The 17,923-nt window shown below is 35.1% G+C and overlaps 2 protein-coding genes across 14 annotated transcripts in view; one reads left to right on the top strand and one right to left on the bottom strand.

The window, feature by feature from the left end:
* The window catches only part of LOC138701497 (uncharacterized), a 95,340-nt gene that overhangs the window by 72,709 nt on the left and 4,708 nt on the right, over positions 1-17,923 (bottom strand). The window lies entirely within an intron of this gene.
* The window catches only part of LOC138701496 (protein bric-a-brac 1-like), a 354,692-nt gene that overhangs the window by 29,367 nt on the left and 307,402 nt on the right, over positions 1-17,923 (top strand). For 7 of the 12 annotated variants that reach the window (XM_069828415.1, XM_069828416.1, XM_069828417.1 and 4 more), the window contains exon 2: positions 6,690-6,977. The exons of 4 other annotated variants lie outside the window; for them this stretch is intronic. In XM_069828415.1, the coding sequence (XP_069684516.1) occupies positions 6,690-6,977 (288 nt within the window). Of the gene's footprint in view, positions 1-6,689; positions 6,978-13,809; positions 14,033-17,923 lie in introns of those variants that run through there. One more of the 12 variants, XM_069828428.1, reaches the window with a different exon arrangement.

A 17,923-nucleotide genomic window follows, 5' to 3' on the forward strand; every position in this document is an offset into this window, starting at 1 on the left:
GCTCTAGTGGGAAGAGGTGTGAAATCGGTCAGTGCCTTCTACCTACATGGCCAGATTAGATTCAAGTTTCAAACTGTGAACATCAGGATGTAGAAGCGTAAAGTGTTTAAGTTGGAAGATAAAGAGAACATTAGTACTGATATTGAAAGTGGTCTGTCCCAAACGGGCATTAATACTGTATGTATAGCAACGTCATTACACCATTAGTATAAAAACAGACACTTCGGTTTTAGTGAACCTCGGATATAATGAACAAAATATGCTGGTCCGCAAAGGTACACTATATCCGAAGTTGACTTTACTTTATCTCTGTTAAAATTTAAAAATTAGATCCTTATGCGACAGCGGCTGACATGCCGGTTGCTGGTCTCATGTCTGCATGCCTCGTCAAAGATGAACGATCATCCAACTAGTACAGAGTTATCGTGTGGTTACAACTGGTTTCCATAACGGATTTCGCTACCTATCATAGTTTCCAAAATTCATCACGTTGCTGGGTGAGTACCGTTCTCATACACTGACCGAAATTTCATGAGAAAATTCTTTCCCCATGAGGACTCGACTAGCGCGCATTCCGTAACGTGAGTTCTAGGCATGATGCTTAGACTGTGACGCAACGATGCAGGACTTGTATCTCTGTTATACAATGAAAATCAGTCAAAATGTTATTCATTTAGAAAATGAATGTGATTTAATGAAAAGTAAGCGTACAAGTAAACAAAGAATGTAATATATTCTTTATCTTTAGATAATCTAAATAGATAGAAAATCATCTGTTTTATTCACTATGAAATGATTGAGTGAAAATATTACATTTGTCTTTATTCATAATTATTAGGAAATAATTTATAATTTTTATTTATGTTAATTCTAAATATCACTTAATATGAATAGATAATAAAAAAATTCCGGTACATCAGTATTACTGCCTTTACTGTGGAAAAGATTTTTAGAATTTTGTCTAAATTCAATAAACTCAAGGTAATTTTCATATTCAATGGACATAATAAAATTATCAAACTGTTCAAACGTTCTTACTACATTAGTGATCTCAAATAATTATTAATCAAATGTTCACAACATTGGATTTTCTCCATTACGTTTCTAATATAGTCCACACCTGTGGAGTAACGGTCAGCGCGTCTGGCCGCGAAATCAGGTGGCCCGGGTTCGAATCCCGGTAGGGACAAGTTATCTGGTTGAGGTTTTTTCCGAGGTTTTCCCTCAACCCAATACGAGCAAATGCTGGGTAACTTTCGGTGCTGGACCCCGGACTCATTTCACCGGCATTATCACCTTCATTTCATTCAGACGCTAAATATCCTAGATGTTGATACAGCGTCGTAAAATAACCCAATAAAATAAAAATAAAAGTTTCTAATATTCCAGTAAACTTTCGTGACTTTATTAACATTTTTATTACTTCCTGAAATGTTGATAGCTCTGCAGTTTAGTATATGCTGCAAGTTCATAGTTGAATCTTCTTCTCTACGGAGATCATATTTTAGTGATGTATAAATTTCAATTCTGAAGAGATGCGCTGCCGAACAGTCATGTCCAGTTACTAGTCTGAAGATACCCACTGCTGTTCTTGGAGAATTTTATTAGAAATCGTAGTTTTAATTTTTTTATTTCACACCAAGATTTTATTTTATTAATATTTAATATCATCCGTTTATAATTTTTCATTATTAATAATTTTGCTGAATAACAACAGGCCTGGCTTTAAAAAATGTTTATGAATTCAGCTGATTTTTATGTTTCTGAGTGTGCTGAATCCAAAAATGTTTTCCGTTTTTCTCTATCACGGAGGCCTACATGATTTGTAATCTCTCATTAAATACTTAGTATACTCAAGTAAAAGATTCTTGAAAGGAAATTGTTCTGCTGTAATTTATTATACATGTATGTTTAACAGTAATATAATAATTATACATACCAACTCTCTAGCATCATTATTCCCATAGGTACTAATATTTTCTCTTTTCTCTGTAAAACTTCGTATGTTACTCTTCCTCTTATGAGATGACACCGGGTTTTCTCCATGTAGTGACCAGCAGTAGTCATCAATCATAGACACATTCCAACGTCCTTGATATCTTTTCTCCATTACCCTGATGTTCTGATGGGCATGACCACGTTTGAAGGTAAAATTAAAATTGTGAACAGCAGTACGTTCTACACACGTTTTATGCTTATTTTCGCGTTCAGCACGCAAAGATACATAAGTAAGGGCTGAAATTAATAAAAAAGCTTCTTGGTGGTTGGCCTGTGTAATACGATATATCAAAATGAAATCTTTGTTGGTTTGTGGTTCATTTCTTTGATGCCAAATAAGTTTTGATCAGTTTAAGCTGGAAAAAACTTTTTTCCTCTGACGTCACAGTCACTAGGAGTGTCAGGAAAATCCGAAGGGCAATGAATAAATTTGGAAATGCAGTACCGGTAGACCTATTGCAAGCAAGGAACTCGAGTATATTTTCATGCGGATTTTAATCGCTGGTGAAAAATTGGCTTCATTGCCTCACTCCATAAACATCTATATCAGCAACTTTATGGTATTCATTTGTTCTTGTTTCTGTTCTAGCCTCACATTTGTCAATATCAATTTGTATTTGTAAACAGATCCTGAAAATTGAAAAAAAAATAATAATAATAATTGTGCTTAAGTGCGGGACACTCTTAGGCGAGGGGCCCAATTGGAATAAATCGATCCAATCGGCTTAAAGCCGGCCCTGCTCTCGGATGTTTTTTCAGACCGAAATAAGGCTTAAAATCGTCACTAAGAAGTCAAGGTGAAATCTGTGGCGAAAAAATATGATTGTAAGAAGGGTTCTCTTTGGAGCTCCCCTTTTCTCTGCCTTTGCCGCTTAATTATTACTGTCAATCACCTCATGAAACAACGAACCACTTACACGTAGGTCTACTTGTATTTAGAGGGAAATAAATAAAAATAGGCCTACACATACGAATAGGTTTTACTTGAGGGTTTCTCGAGAAATTATTCTTCCCTTGTCATCGTCGCAATATTTCTTCATAATAAAATTTACAGTAGTAGTGTCTATTACCAATGCAGAAAGCGGTGGGAAACTATTGGACCTTGTCATCCCAAAAGATAAGCCAGTATCTCCAAGGTTGCAAATGCAACAAACTGTAAGGTCGCAGAACCAAGAGATTTCTGTCCCGAGACACACGATGAATGTACTGTACATGTCAGATTTACTCTCTCATCTCGGAAGATAAACGAAATAACACTATCTCGCACTCAGAATCTGTAACACATGAAATTCAACATTGGTTTAGAGATTATCACTGGTCTGCAACATGGATTTGTTGTCTTTTTAAATAAGTGTTTCTGAATCAGAATTTCATGCTGATTTCAAAACTGAAATCCGTTTTCGTGTAACACGTCAGAATTTTTCACAATTCAAAATTTTATGTTTCTAATATTATTCATAATATAGTAAGTTGTTATTATTATTATTATTATTATTATTATTATTATTATTATTATTTGTTAAAAACAACTATTTCAAAGACATGACAGTTTATAATTTAAACTTTATTACTTACAATGTGGAAAAAATATCCTTCCTTCTATATTGAGTAAAACCTAGTCTTACTATTTTCGTCTTTTATTAGCTTAAAATGATCTGCGGGTAACATATTCGTTATTTATTCTTGAGGATTCTTATCTGTCTCCATCCAACGTCATCTATAAACAGAAAGCTGAATAAGTGTTTTCAGGTCATACAAATTTATTGAAGGAATATTTATCGTACTCTTTTAAGAGCTTGCTATTGAATCAAACCATGAGGGAGTTAATTGACACAGAATTAAGTATACAGATTAATGGGGAGTGCGGTCCAGCCTGTGATACTACACATTAAAATCCTTTCAGAGATAACCTACCTCTCTTTAAAAGTTCTTGTTTTAAACTTGGAGGTTCAGTCTTGTGTTGTTCATTGTGTAAAAGTAAAGTGTGTCAGCAGTTCATTTTTCCGCGAGAGTACAGAATAATAGTGTTATTTCAAAGAAATATCGAAACGTGTGTTATTAGATTTAATGAAACTATTTATGAAAGCTCTATATAAATACAGTGAGTGCTTTAAGTACCGTTCTGTTAAATTTCCCTCATCAACTTATGAACAAATTCGAAAATTGATTATGGAGAGGCAGTTCGAGAATACAATGAGTGGAAATGTAAATGATACCTGGAATGCATTCAGAAACGTTATTTTTAACTTCATTTGAAATAAAGAATACCCAAATTATGTTAACGTAGTGCAAGTTACGTTACAAAGTTTCAGACAGATTGGTTGCAACATGGGTGTCAAAGTACATTTACTTCATTTCCATCTATATTATTTTCCTGATAATTTAGGAGATTTTAGTGATGAACAAGGTGAAAGATTTCACCAAGATATACAATAATTGAAATGGAGTATCAAAGGAAGTGGAGTGGTAAAGTGGTGGCTGATTGCTGTACGTTGATAAGGGACTGCTGTGAACAACATTCGAGGTCACAAAATGAGGAAATTTGAAGTGCAATATTGAGTTAAGGTTATGAATGTAATTGCTAATGGTTAATAGCAAATTGTAATGCAGTTCTTCTCACAAAAAGCTTGTTGAAAATAATTTTCATGATGTTTCACAAAGCTACAACTTAATTTCTGGGTAGTAATTAATATATTAGCATTTATTTACATTTTTATGATTTGTATGGAAACCTGACGTGTTGGAAGAAATTTCAGGTTATTTTCGAATTCAGCACAAAAAATCCGTTAAGAAACAGATTCAAAACAACAGAAAAAAGTTTCAAAATGCAGACCAGTGTTGTCAATAGAGTCCGGATGTTTGGCAAAATGCCTTTTTTACTGGGTGGAAGTAAATCATTATTTGCATAGATATAAATGTGATTTTAAGTAAATCAAAGTGGTAGGCCCAATTTTTATTTTGCCTTTTTAAGGTGTTTCTTGCTAATAAATGCCTTTTTTGTCATTTTAAAGCAATATTTCTTTTCTATTTGCAATTTTCTAATTAATTGTAATGTCGAGTGACAGAAGGTATAAGATCGGTTAGCTAGAATGCCTAAATTGAAAATTCTATAAATCATTGAAAAGTAAACTTCATGCTTACGTTAGTGAATTTGGTGCCCATTTGTTTTCAACCGATGGAACAGTTTTGTTATGTAAGGTTTGTGAAAAGACGGTTAATCACGAAAAAAAAGTATTATATAAGTCAACATGTGTCACCTACGAAGTAAATATGTGAGTTATGTTGATATAATTTAAATTTATTGCTAAAATATATTATGCCTTTTTTAAATTTATAATGCCTTTTCAAAGATTATTGTGCCTTTTTTTACGTTTTTATTGTTTTTTTTTTGCCTGCCTATTTATTTTAACTGTTATAAATGCCTAAACATCCGGGCTCTAGTTATCAATAACCTTGGCGAGAGACAAACTTTGGGAATTAGGCTTTCATCCCCACAGGTTTTTCCCTTGACAGATTCGCTTCATCATTTGTTGTAATAATAATAATAATAATAATAATAATAATAATAATAATAATAATAAATGTCTTATAAATTGAACATTTCTCATGGGAATGAAGCAGTATTAGACATAACAGGGTCGACCTGGTTGGCGAGTTGGTATAGCGCCGGCCTTTTATGCCCAAGGTTGCGGGTTCGATCCCGGGCCAGGTCGATGGTATTTAAGTGTGCTTAAATGCGACAGGCTCATGTCAGTAGATTTACTGGCATGTAAAAGAACTCCTGCGGGACAAAATTCCGGCACATCCGGCGACGCTGATATAACCTCTGCAGTTGCGAGCGTCGTTAAATAAAACATAACATTTAGACATAACAGGAGAACGAGATCATCGTGGTGTAACGCCATTACTTCAGATAACATAGAACAAACACAAGCACAAGGAAAGAACATCTGATTCCTTTATATGTGACGAATCTCGATTACTTCGTCGGAAATCAGAATATAATACTGTATGTAGAGTTTATGCGACATGTTACACACTGAACACATAAGCTTAGGAGGGAATAAAGTATAAAAATAACAAGTCGATTGTAAAATTAATACCGGTATTATAATATACATTGATTAGTAAATAATACAAAAATATTATACAAATAAATGAAAAAGTAAACTCGAGTAAACACGAAATAATATGCATAACAAATAACTAAATATTTAAACAGAAAATAAATAAAAATATGTATTTAAATTTAATAATATTGACCATCATCATAATCATCATCATCATCATCATCATCAACACCATTACCAAGATCTGTTTCGTATTGTGCAACTTCATCGTTTTCTAGGACTGTCCACTTTTACTTTTCCTACAGGACTTACATTTTTATACCAGCATTGAAAAAATATCACGAGTTCCATTTAATCTGCTAATCCATGTTTATAATTTTCTGCAACACGTATTATCTCAGTAATCATTCGCTCGTTTCTTGCATCCTCAATAAGAAATTATTTCTGGAGCAACGTTTGATAGTTGGCGAGTTATGTTGTTTTGTATTACTTACCAATCTCACCATCAAACAGTAAACTAGGCACCGCCATCACTCATAAATGAGCAATTATTAATATTAATCAATGAATAGAATAAATGCAAGGCGTGTGGGGTGATGTTATGGATTGTGTGACTTGCAGTGTCGTCGCGCCTGGAGGTGATCAAGTCCAACAAGGGCCACCACAAGGTGATCCACCTGGGCTTCATGTACACCAAGCACAAAGCCATGGGCGACAAAATCCGCTGGCGCTGTGTGCAGCGCTCCACACACTGCAAGGGCAGTATTTTCACGAGTCCCGATTTCAGAGACCCGCGCGTCACTGTCAACCATAACCACGTGCCCGACATTGACGCTGTAGAGTTTGCACGATGTCGCACGATGATAGCCGAGCGGGTGAATCGGTTCCGCATTCGGCCACCGAACCAAGGTAACGCATGTGCAGTAGCAATATGCATGAACTGCCATACCAGCACAGTTTTTGTTATTTATTCATGAGAAATTCGCACGATAGTTTGATGTCATAAAATGAGACTGGTTTAAGAAACTTCACGTTTTGCGGATAAACCTCTTCAGTGCTGTTCAGCAAATTACATTTTAGATTCCGATGCTGATTGTTGCATAAGCTTTTCTTCTCAGATGTAGTGTGATTCACTCGCTGCACATCTAAAGCTATAAGGACATGTTCGGAGATGAGACGAAAACATGACTAAAACCCCTGATCACAAATTAACAGACTGGCCATTCCCATGTTAAAAACTGTAACATGTGGAAGTAAACAACCACCAGGGTCGCCACTTTCGATTGGTAACGACCGCTAGATGGAAGTACAGTTGGTCAATGCAATTCAAATGGGAGTTATAACGTGACTTGTTCTGCCGTCGCTAGATGGCAGCATAGTGAAATTGATAAAAGTTGTTGCCTTCAAAACCGATAAGGCTGATCAATCTGTTATATGTGATCTGGGTTATAACGCAGGAATACTGGAATAAGAATGGAAGGAGAAATCGAAGTATTCGAAGAAAGTCTGTCCAGAGCACTTTTATGCGTAAGAAATCTTATACTGTATGCAGTGAATGTATCACCTTCTACAAGAAATTAATTTGTAGAAGCATAATAGTAGTTCAACAAAACTAAATATACAGTATATATCATTGTTACTTTATTTTCCGGGGACGTCTAAAATTGGAAGGGCGGTTGTTGATATTTCTAGCTTTCGTAATTAAAACATGTTAACACTCTATGCATAATAGCAGCGGGGAAAATACATAATAAAAGTACAGTAGAGTTCAAAATAATTAAGCTTACCTAATTAATTTGATTGTAGATTAAGTCCATCCGCCTCTCCTTTTGTTCAGCAAAAAGGTTGATGACATGTTCATTGAAGTCAGGAATGGACAGTAGGACCTTCTCAATAGAACACATGGCTAATGCATTAAGCCTATCTTCCTTCATTGTATTCCTAGTGAAGGTTTTGATTCTCTTGAGAGTTGAAAAACACTTCTTGCACTCTGATGTAGTATAGGAATTGTGCAAATAATTCGTAAGCGTTTCACTGATTCCGGTAAAAGAGGCTCTCAATTATTGTTCTCATAAATGCAAGAAAGAAGTGTCAAAGCACCTGATGCATTTATAAAGTAATTTCTGCCATAGATGACGGTCAATTCCTGCCTCAGTTCCATTGCATTTAAGTTGAACAATTCAACGGCCAATTTAAATTCGATTTCCGGAAACAAGTTTATGTCTAGGAAACAAACTAGGCTGCAGTAGAGTAACTACAGATAAATGATCACTAAACATAAAACGGTCTTCAATGCCTGTTGAAATAATGTCGCACACTTCCTTTGCAATCATCATTTTGCTAACGTCAAACCGTGCGCGTTTTCCACTTGAGACTAGTGACACGTCTTTTCTTTATCGATATGCTAGTAATGTTCAATGATCAAGAACATTTCCTATGGGTTGGATTGCAGACTTTAAATCTGTAACTTTTTTTTTAGCTGTAACACTATTAATTTCCCTGTGATGTAGTTCATTAAGCAGAATGCCAGTATGTGATAAAATGTTGCTAAAAATTGTAGCCAAAACACAAGACCAATCGCTTTCCTGCTTCACTAGGTTCATCATCGACAGTAACTTGTAGATAATCATAAATCTCATTTCTGAAAAATACTGTGTTAACCCTTAAATTGGCAAAACTTAATTTCTCACACTAGTTTATTAAACCGTGTCGGACTAAAGAAAACAACTATCCGTATTTTATATGTTGTACAATATTAAGTATTGTAAAATTTTGGTTAAATTTAATTTTCCTACCAATTTTTTTTCTATTATATTAAAATTATAGCATATAGCCTATTAACCTTTTGTATCGTACAGGATACTTTGTGAATTTAAGGGTTAATGCATCTTTCTTTTAAATTCCTAGTCGCGGCATTCTTAGATATACCTATGTAGGGCTACGTTTTTTAACCACCTCATCCAGGACGGTCGTTCTTTTTGTCGATTTAGAAAAAAAAATGAAGAGAATCCTTCAAGATTGCTGAAACATATTTTTACTTGCTTACGTAGATGAAATTATTGGGGACCATCAGTGCGGTTTTCGGCGTAATAGATCGACTATTGATCAGATTTTTTGTATTCGACAGATAATGGAGAAAAAATGGGAGTATAAAGGTACAGTACATCAGTTATTCATAGATTTCAAAAAAGCATATGACTCGGTTAAGAGGGAAGTATTATATGATATTCTTATTGAATTTGGTATTCCCAAGAAACTAGTTCGATTAATTAAAATGTGTCTCAGTGAAACATACAGCAGAGTCCGTATAGGTCAGTTTCTATCTGATGCTTTTCCAATTCACTGCGGGCTAAAGCAGGGAGATGCACTATCACCTTTACTTTTTAATTTCGCTCTAGAATATGCCATCAAGAAAGTTCAGGGTAACAGGCAGGGTTTGGAATTGAACGGGTTACATCAGCTTCTTGTCTATGCAGATGACGTGAATATGTTAGGAGAAAATACACAAACGATTAGGGAAAACACGGAAATTTTACTTGAAGCAAGTAAAGCGATCGGTTTGGAAATAAATCCCGAAAAGACAAAGTATGATTATGTCTCGTGACCAGAATATTGTACGAAATGGAAATATAAAAATTTGAGATTTATCCTTCGAAGGGGTGGAAAAATTCAAATATCTTGGAGCAACAGTAACAAATATAAATGACACTCGGGAGGAAATTAAACGCAGAATAAATATGGGAAATGCGTGTTATTATTCGGTTGAGAAGCTCTTATCATCCAGTCTGCTGTCCAAAAATCTGAAAGTTAGAATTTATAAAACAATTATATTACCGGTTCTTCTGTATGGTTGTGAAACTTGGACTCTCACTCTGAGAGAGGAACATAGGTTAAGGGTGTTTGAGAATAAGGTGCTTAGGAAAATATTTGGGGCTAAGAGGGATGAAGTTGCAGGAGAATGGAGAAAGTTACACAACACAGAACTGCACGCATTGTATTCTTCACCTGACATAATTAGGAACTTAAAATCCAGACGTTTGAGATGGGCAGGGCATGTAGCACGTATGGGCGAATCCAGAAATGCATATAGAGTGTTAGTTGGGAGACCGGAGGGAAAAAGACCTTTAGGGAGGCCGAGACGAAAATGGGAGGATAATATTAAAATGGATTTGAGGGAGGTGGGGTATGATGATAGAGACTGGATTAATCTTGCACAGGATAGGGACCGATGGCGGGCTTATGTGAGGGCGGCAATAAACCTCCGGGTTCCTTAAAAGCCAGTAAGTAAGTAAGTATTTTGAGTCGCACAACGTTCTACTATCAAATTCAGTTGGTGGGCGTAACAATGTATAAAGTTAGCATTCTTGTACACAGCACGAACTCTTGCCTGGACAGGACAGAGATCCCATCATAGCTCTGGGCAGTCAGTTTGTTAGGAGATTTGTTTATTTATAGTTTATCTAACTCACTGAATATAGCCATGTGTAATTGCCTCGGTTGTGTGATCTTGTGGCACAACGAACGTAATAAACCTTTTACCACACAATTCGTACTGAACAATAAACACTAGTTGTGATAATTTAGCACAGTCCGTGGTTTCATCTACCTCAGTTGCTAGATAATCTGCCCGAGATATTCATTCGCGAATGAACTTCAAACACACAGCACTGATAGAATCTAACAATTCATTCTGTAGAGACTTAGAAATCCCCAGAAAAACTCGATTGTAGAGATATAGTGGACATGCCGGCTGTTTACATGTAAATCTGGCAGTAGGTGCGGCCTCTCGCCCAGTCCAAGGTCGCCGCGGTCCACTCTATCTCTAGACGCACTGTAGTATCAAGCTCGGCCATTAAATTAACCAACTCACGAAAAATTCCAGAATTCTCAGATAAGTCTGTTTCATCATGCCCCCGCAATGCGAGCTCAAATTTTCCGCAAAATTTTATGCAACCTATTAGTTTATTAACCTTCTAAGGACTGGATGGGGTGTTTTGACACATTAAAAGCTCTTCTTATATAATGATATTTTTTATTGTCAGTTTTTTTTATGTTTTCATATGCCAACTGTTAAAAATAAGACAGTTAATTTATTTTCTTAGAAAACACATGACTAGTAGATGGGTGTTGAAACACCCACATAATCTTTACCGTCACTTTCTAATTATTTTATTTTATTTTTATTTTGAAATATTTTGTAAATGATTTATGTTGGTAGTAGCCTACCGGTTTTACAACATTATTATTAAATATTTAAATATGTTCCACATTTTAACTTATTGTTTAGTACTTTTCAACATGTTGCAGAAACAAACCACATTTCAAGACAGTAAGACAGTAAATGATCCTCAACAATAAACCAATAAGTTAAAATATGGAACATATTTAAGTATGTAAATAACAATGTAATGCCACACTCCACAAAAAGCACTTCACTACTCTCTTCCTTAGTTATTTTTCCAGAGGCCCGCAAAAGGAGCATCTTCTGCGGACTCTGGAAAATGAACTAAGGAAGAAACTAGTGAAGTGCTTTGTGTGGAGTGTAGCATTGTATGGGGCAGAAACATGACATTACGAAGAGGTGAAGATAAACGAATAGAAGCATTTGAAATGTGGATATGGAGAAGAATGGAGCGTGTGAAGTGGACAGACAGAGCTTGTGGGTTAGCGCAATAGACCTTAATAGGTTGCAGTGCTGGGTCATAGTGCCCCCCTCCCGTAAATTCAATTCAATAGGCCTAAGACGGAGTGATTGTACAGTTTTTTTAATTACGGTATATCTCTGCCGTGAGTATGGCTTATCTTGATCGTGGACGTCAGAGCATTAAAAATTATTGCAAACTTCTTCTATCTCTCTCCCCTCTCTCCGAAAACTGTGACGTTGCACAACGTCAGAGAAATAAAAAAGAACTGTACCCATTTCTTCCTGTCGCATATCGCTCTGCAGATCAATATGTACTCAACTCGTCCTGTTGTGAGCATGTCGCTCCTCACGCGAGTCAATACCAGTCAACTCGTCCTACGGGGTTTACGTCAGCTGTATACGTCATCAAGAAACAACATGCAGATGGCGCAAGTCATATTAATCGATAGTGAAATGATAATGAATATTTCTGCGTGTAAAAGGCTTACTAAAAGCATACTACCATTTCACCCCATAGTGCTGTTCAATGATGAATTTTGAATTTATAGAAAGTCAGCGAGGCAAACCTAAATTAGTTTATTCAGGACATGTGTATACATTAAAAACAGTGAACAAAAATGGGTCGAAGCGATGGCGGTGTATGAATAGAACATGTGGTGGAGGACTTACAATAGATATTGGTGATAATGTTGCTGATATTACTCTTCATTCATGTTCAGCTGAGGTGACGAAAACAGAAGTGGAAAAGTGCGGATTCCAATGTAAGAAACTAGCGAGAGAAGAATGGACTCCAGTACCAGCGTTCAAAAATATATTGGCAAATAATATTCTGTTTCGCATTTCCTGCATAAACTCAAATAGCCTATATAGTTATATTTCAATAACTTCATTTCACATTACGAAAAAATTAAAGTTCACTGTAGTCCTCCGTCTGGAGAAAGAAGGAATGATTTTTTTCTTTTTATATTTATTTTTTTTTTTTACTGTATATAATTTGAGCCTCTCTTTTTTACTCGCAGTTCATAGGGATAGGCCGAGATGAGTACAAGTAAAGAAGAGGGTCGTAGAACCAGTTTCTATTATACAGGACGAGTTGAGTACATTTTCAGGTAAAAATTCTCTACTTGTGACTTGAGACAGGATGAAAGACCGTTACTGAAAGCTAAAACTCTATTATTTTCATCAGAAAAGTTACTTCAGTTGGACTCGAAACAGTGCACAGTCATCCAAAACTTGGCGACAAAATTATTTTTGCGAACTTTTTCACTGAAAATGATTACGATACTTTATTAACAACACATAAATTCGATATTGAAAGATTTCTCATTTAATAAATACGATGGTAAAAACAGCTTGAATAATTTGAATGTTTTAAAATTGCAAATTTTACTCTAATGAAAACAATACTTTTTTTTCCAACATTTAACATACGTGGTTTGATTTCTAGTGTATTTTAATGTCAAGAATGTCTTTTTAGAACATACAGGAATAGTAAAAATGTAAATATAGCCATTGTTTAGTTATTACATATTCGATAAAAAAAATAATGTGACGAAACGAAGTCTCGTTGGGCTTTGCAATTGAAAGGAGCAATGAGTTTACGTTCCAAAAAAGCTTATAGTGTGTAGAATGTGATGAATTGAAAAACTTTTGCAGTCACATGCAGTCGTGAGTGTACATGATGTTTTTGCGAGAGCCTGCATCAGCGCATGTGCCAGTCAGGCAGTGTGGGGGTGCTGATGAGGAAGCGTGCCGTCTGCCTGGTCCATGAGCTTAATGCAGACTCTCGCAAAAGCATCTCGAACTGCACTGCATTACAGCACAGTGTAAAATTCTGCACATTTTTATTAGTTTCTATTGGTTATTCGATAGTGCGGATATGTTGTAGTTTTGAGTGCGCATAGTGTTATTAGGAAGATCTCTTTTATTTCTGACTTTTGCGCGTTCACAATGAAATGTCGGAAATCTTGGAGAGAACTGTACGAAATTCTTCGACAAAAGTCTGGTGAAGGTAGAAATGAACAACGATCACATTTAATTAGTTATGTATTAAAGTGTTTGTTTAAGGACCACACTTCAACTGAAGATGGAAAGAAAATAAGGACACAAGTTATGTTTTTTTTTTTTTTTTTCTGTAAATCATTATTTGATAAACTTGAAAAATGCCACAGAAAGCATAAAACATTTTTATTAAATTATTCAAGTTGGTTAAATGAGTTTGAGTGTTTCTCAGTAGTAGAATCATTACGGGACTCTTCAAGTTCAGGGCAGATTAAACGAGAACGCCGGAAATTGACCTTTGATCAAAGTTGTGATAGAGGTAAATTACAAAACAAAAGAAATGTGCAGTGGTGACCTTTTATTTCAGTGACTGTTATTACCTTTAATTTTCAAAGTGCGAACAGAGCAATCAATATAATAATAATAATAATAATAATAATAATAATAATAATAATAATAAATGAAATTATAGGTCAAACTAGATGAAATTAAACTTACATTTATAGTTATTACATTTACTATTGTGCCATGAGATTCGCTAGGTGTGCTGCGAAATTTTTCAGTACTTTTCTGGTAGAAATAATTATAATAATTTCACTCAATACGAGTTTTCAACAATAGAATATGTTTTTATTTAAAAAATCCAAACTATGCATTTTTATGCAACATAAAATCAGCTTTAATGAGCTTAAACGCGAAAATATGCCACAATAATTATAAATATCCTGAAATATTATGCATTTATAAAAAAAGTCATTTGCAAATATATGCAACATAAAATTTGGTTTGATAAGCTTAAATGTTGATGATTCGTGAAGATAATTGAGGCGGTTAGAAGCAAAGGGGTGTAAGTGACATTTCTAAAAAAAATATTTTAAGTGTATCCAGGGTAAACTAAAGCATTTAAAATTCCAGTGGTAATTCATATTAATTTTAACCATATCACACATTAACATTTAAAATTAAAACTTCACGGAATTTACGAAAGCTCAGTAACTTTTAATCACATTTTTTTTTAAATAACTGAAGTGCAGTTACACCCCTTTGCTTCTGACAGCCTCAATTAATCAGCAATTAATTAAAGACATCTGGGGTAAATAGTGATAACCCTCAAAATTGAGGTTGACGGTTTTCTGGTTGTTAACAGGCCTGTAAGCCCCATTATCTTTGATTTGGTTAAATAATCACGTAAATATGTTAACAATGATTGAAAAATATGACAATCTACTCGTGTTTGCACTAAAATTTAAAATGTATGCAATTTGTAAATGTGGGTTACCATTATTTACCCCCGAAGTCTTCATTTACAGCCAGTGGAAAAATATATGCAAATGCATGAACTTCCTGGCCCTAATAATAATAATAATAATAATAATAATAATAATAATAATAATAATAATAATAATTTGGTTTTACAGTCCTCTATAAACCGCAGATTGTTTCAGAACCCCTGCAATCATCACGATTCTGTGTTTTTCTTCTCCAATTCCCGACGTCCATTTAATTTCAGATTCTCCTCCATAGATTCGAGCCATCCTATTCTTCCTATTCATCGTGGGTCTTTCGACATTTTGTAAGGGTCCTGGTCTTGCATTATGAAGATGTCCCGGCTATCTCAGTCTTTTAAGGTTAATTGCTGTCATTATATCAGGTCTGTGAAATGGTTTGTGCAAGACATAGTTGTAATGCGTTCTCCATATATTATATCATTTTCCTTTGTTAGCCTATGTCTTTCTTAAGCGTCTTCTTTCAAAGATTCTGTAACTTCTTCAGAGACCCAACTGTCACTGCTATATTATCAATACTGATCTTTTTAGAATTTTGTACAACGGGCATTTTGTGTGTCCCTCCAAATATAGTTTGCGGGTGTTTCATTGGAACATAGCTATTTTTTCCATTATTATACTTTATTTAATTTATTTGATTATAGCTATTATTATTATTATTATTATTGTTGTTATTATTATTATTATTATTATTACGTTCACAAATGTTAAATTCTTTAAACCTTTCAAAGTCACGGTTATCTGTTGTCATTGTCTTTTCTTTTTTTAAGTTTCTTTCTTATATTTACTATTTTCCTGCGAATTGTAAGTTTGTTTCATTACCTAGGAACTAGGCCACACTCCTGAATTTCTTTGTTGCTTTCTTTAATAAGTCAAAAGTTCTTGCAATAATAATGTCATCTGCAGAAGCAAGTATGTGTGTATGTGTATTATATACTTACTTACAAATGGCTTTTAAGGAACCCGCAGGTTCATTGCCGCCCTCACATAAGCCCGCCATCGGTCCCTATCCTGTGCAAGATTAATCCAGTCTCTATCATCATATCCCACTTCCCTTAAATCCATTTTAATATTATCCTCCCATCTACGTCTCGACCTTACCAAAGGTCTTTTTCCCTCCGGTCTCCCAACTAACACTCTATATGCATTTCTAGATTCGCCCATACGTGCTACATGCCCTGCCCGTACTTTGGTCGTGCCAGAGAATCAGTTCTATTCTGAGTCTTATTGTATGGATTCGTAACAAGCTGTTTTTTACGGTGATCGGTGTATTATATACACACAACATATTTTATTCCGTTACTTTTATTGACGAGAAATAATCCAGTATCTTCTTTAATATTCGAGTAGATATTAAAATGGAAATAATAAATACAATATAACTCCATTTTCTTTGCCACAAAAAGAAATGCAGTGAAATTATGAAATTGTTTTTACCGTTTGATGTCTGGAGATGAGAAACCACAGAATCTGTCATTACCGCTACAAAAAGTAAGTTTGAATTTAAATGTGTGAAACATAATATAATATGAGGCGCTCGTCGCACAAATGGCCCAACCCACAAAATTATGTTTCCACTTTACCTCTTTGTAACAGTGCGCGAAATGCGATACACACACCAGACTTCTGCTGAAATGTTATGGAAAAACTGGGAATGATGATTAGACAAATTTACATTTGAAGAGAACAATATGAGGAGCTCTTTAAAGCAATAAACTCAATATGCAAAATTTGTGGGTTGGGCCATTTTTGCTCTGAGCGCCTCATATGTAGCCTACTATATTTCAGGAGTCATGCTTTGGATAACAATACGGAATGCGCGCTAGTTCATGAGGGAAGAAATTTTCTCATGAAATTTCGGTCAATATATAGGACTGGGGCTCACCCAGCATCGTGATGAATTTGGGAAGCTACGACGAGTAGCGAAATCTGATTTCATAAGCCTAGGTGATCGTTCTGACCACACGTTATCCCCATCTCTACAAGCAAGTTCTTGGATATGGCCATATCGAACGAAATACATACGGGTACTTTGAATTGCATATAAGAATAATTTTTTCATACAAGCATAGGATACATAAGCACCGGTATTCGACATTCGTGCCATTGTCTTTTAAATTAATATTATAAAGCGTATCTTCAAAATGACGAATTATCAGTGGCGGCTCGTGGATATTGAATTAAGGGGGGCTGCATACAAAAAATAAACGAAATAAGTTATTTTATTTAAAGATTAGTTCCATGCGCCTTGTCTTGTAGGTTGCAAACTTTTGAATCATCTTCTTATTAAAATCCGGTATGTCGTTTAACATAACCTTTGATATGGAAAGCATAGCTAATGCGGTCACTTCCCTCATCGTATTTCTAAGATTGGATTTTACTCTCTTCAAACACGAAAAGCAACGTCATTGGTATGCTATTCGTACTATGCGTAGTAGTTTCACAACTTCTGAAAATGAGGCCTGCAAGTTCTCAGATAGAAGAAACTGCAAGAGCTTGACTGCATCACTGATATTTCTGAATTCTTGTCTCTGATACAACACAGTGAGTTACGTTTTTAGTTTGTCTTTATCGAACATTGGAAAAAATTTCACACATACATTTAGGTTATTTCCAGGAAATGAGCTTTTGTAGCATTCAAATTTTTCTTGATCTATGAACTGGAATCGGGTGTTAGTTTGTGTGATAATGAGGTCACACACTTCCTTGGCTGCCGAAACCCTTGTCTGAATCCCTTCCACCTTACGACGCTTTTTAGGGTTTTCATCTTTACAGATCTCGCTGCTCAGCTGTGCACTGTTTCGTGCTTGCCTCATTTATTGTGATGATGTTAGATATTTCAGATTCCATTATGGTTTGAAAACATTCTAGCAATGGCTCCTTCTTCTCATGAACAACATTTACTGTTCTTATTTTAAAACCCC

This window comes from Periplaneta americana, chromosome 6 (assembly GCF_040183065.1).
Source record: "Periplaneta americana isolate PAMFEO1 chromosome 6, P.americana_PAMFEO1_priV1, whole genome shotgun sequence".
NCBI lineage: Eukaryota > Metazoa > Arthropoda > Insecta > Blattodea > Blattidae > Periplaneta > Periplaneta americana.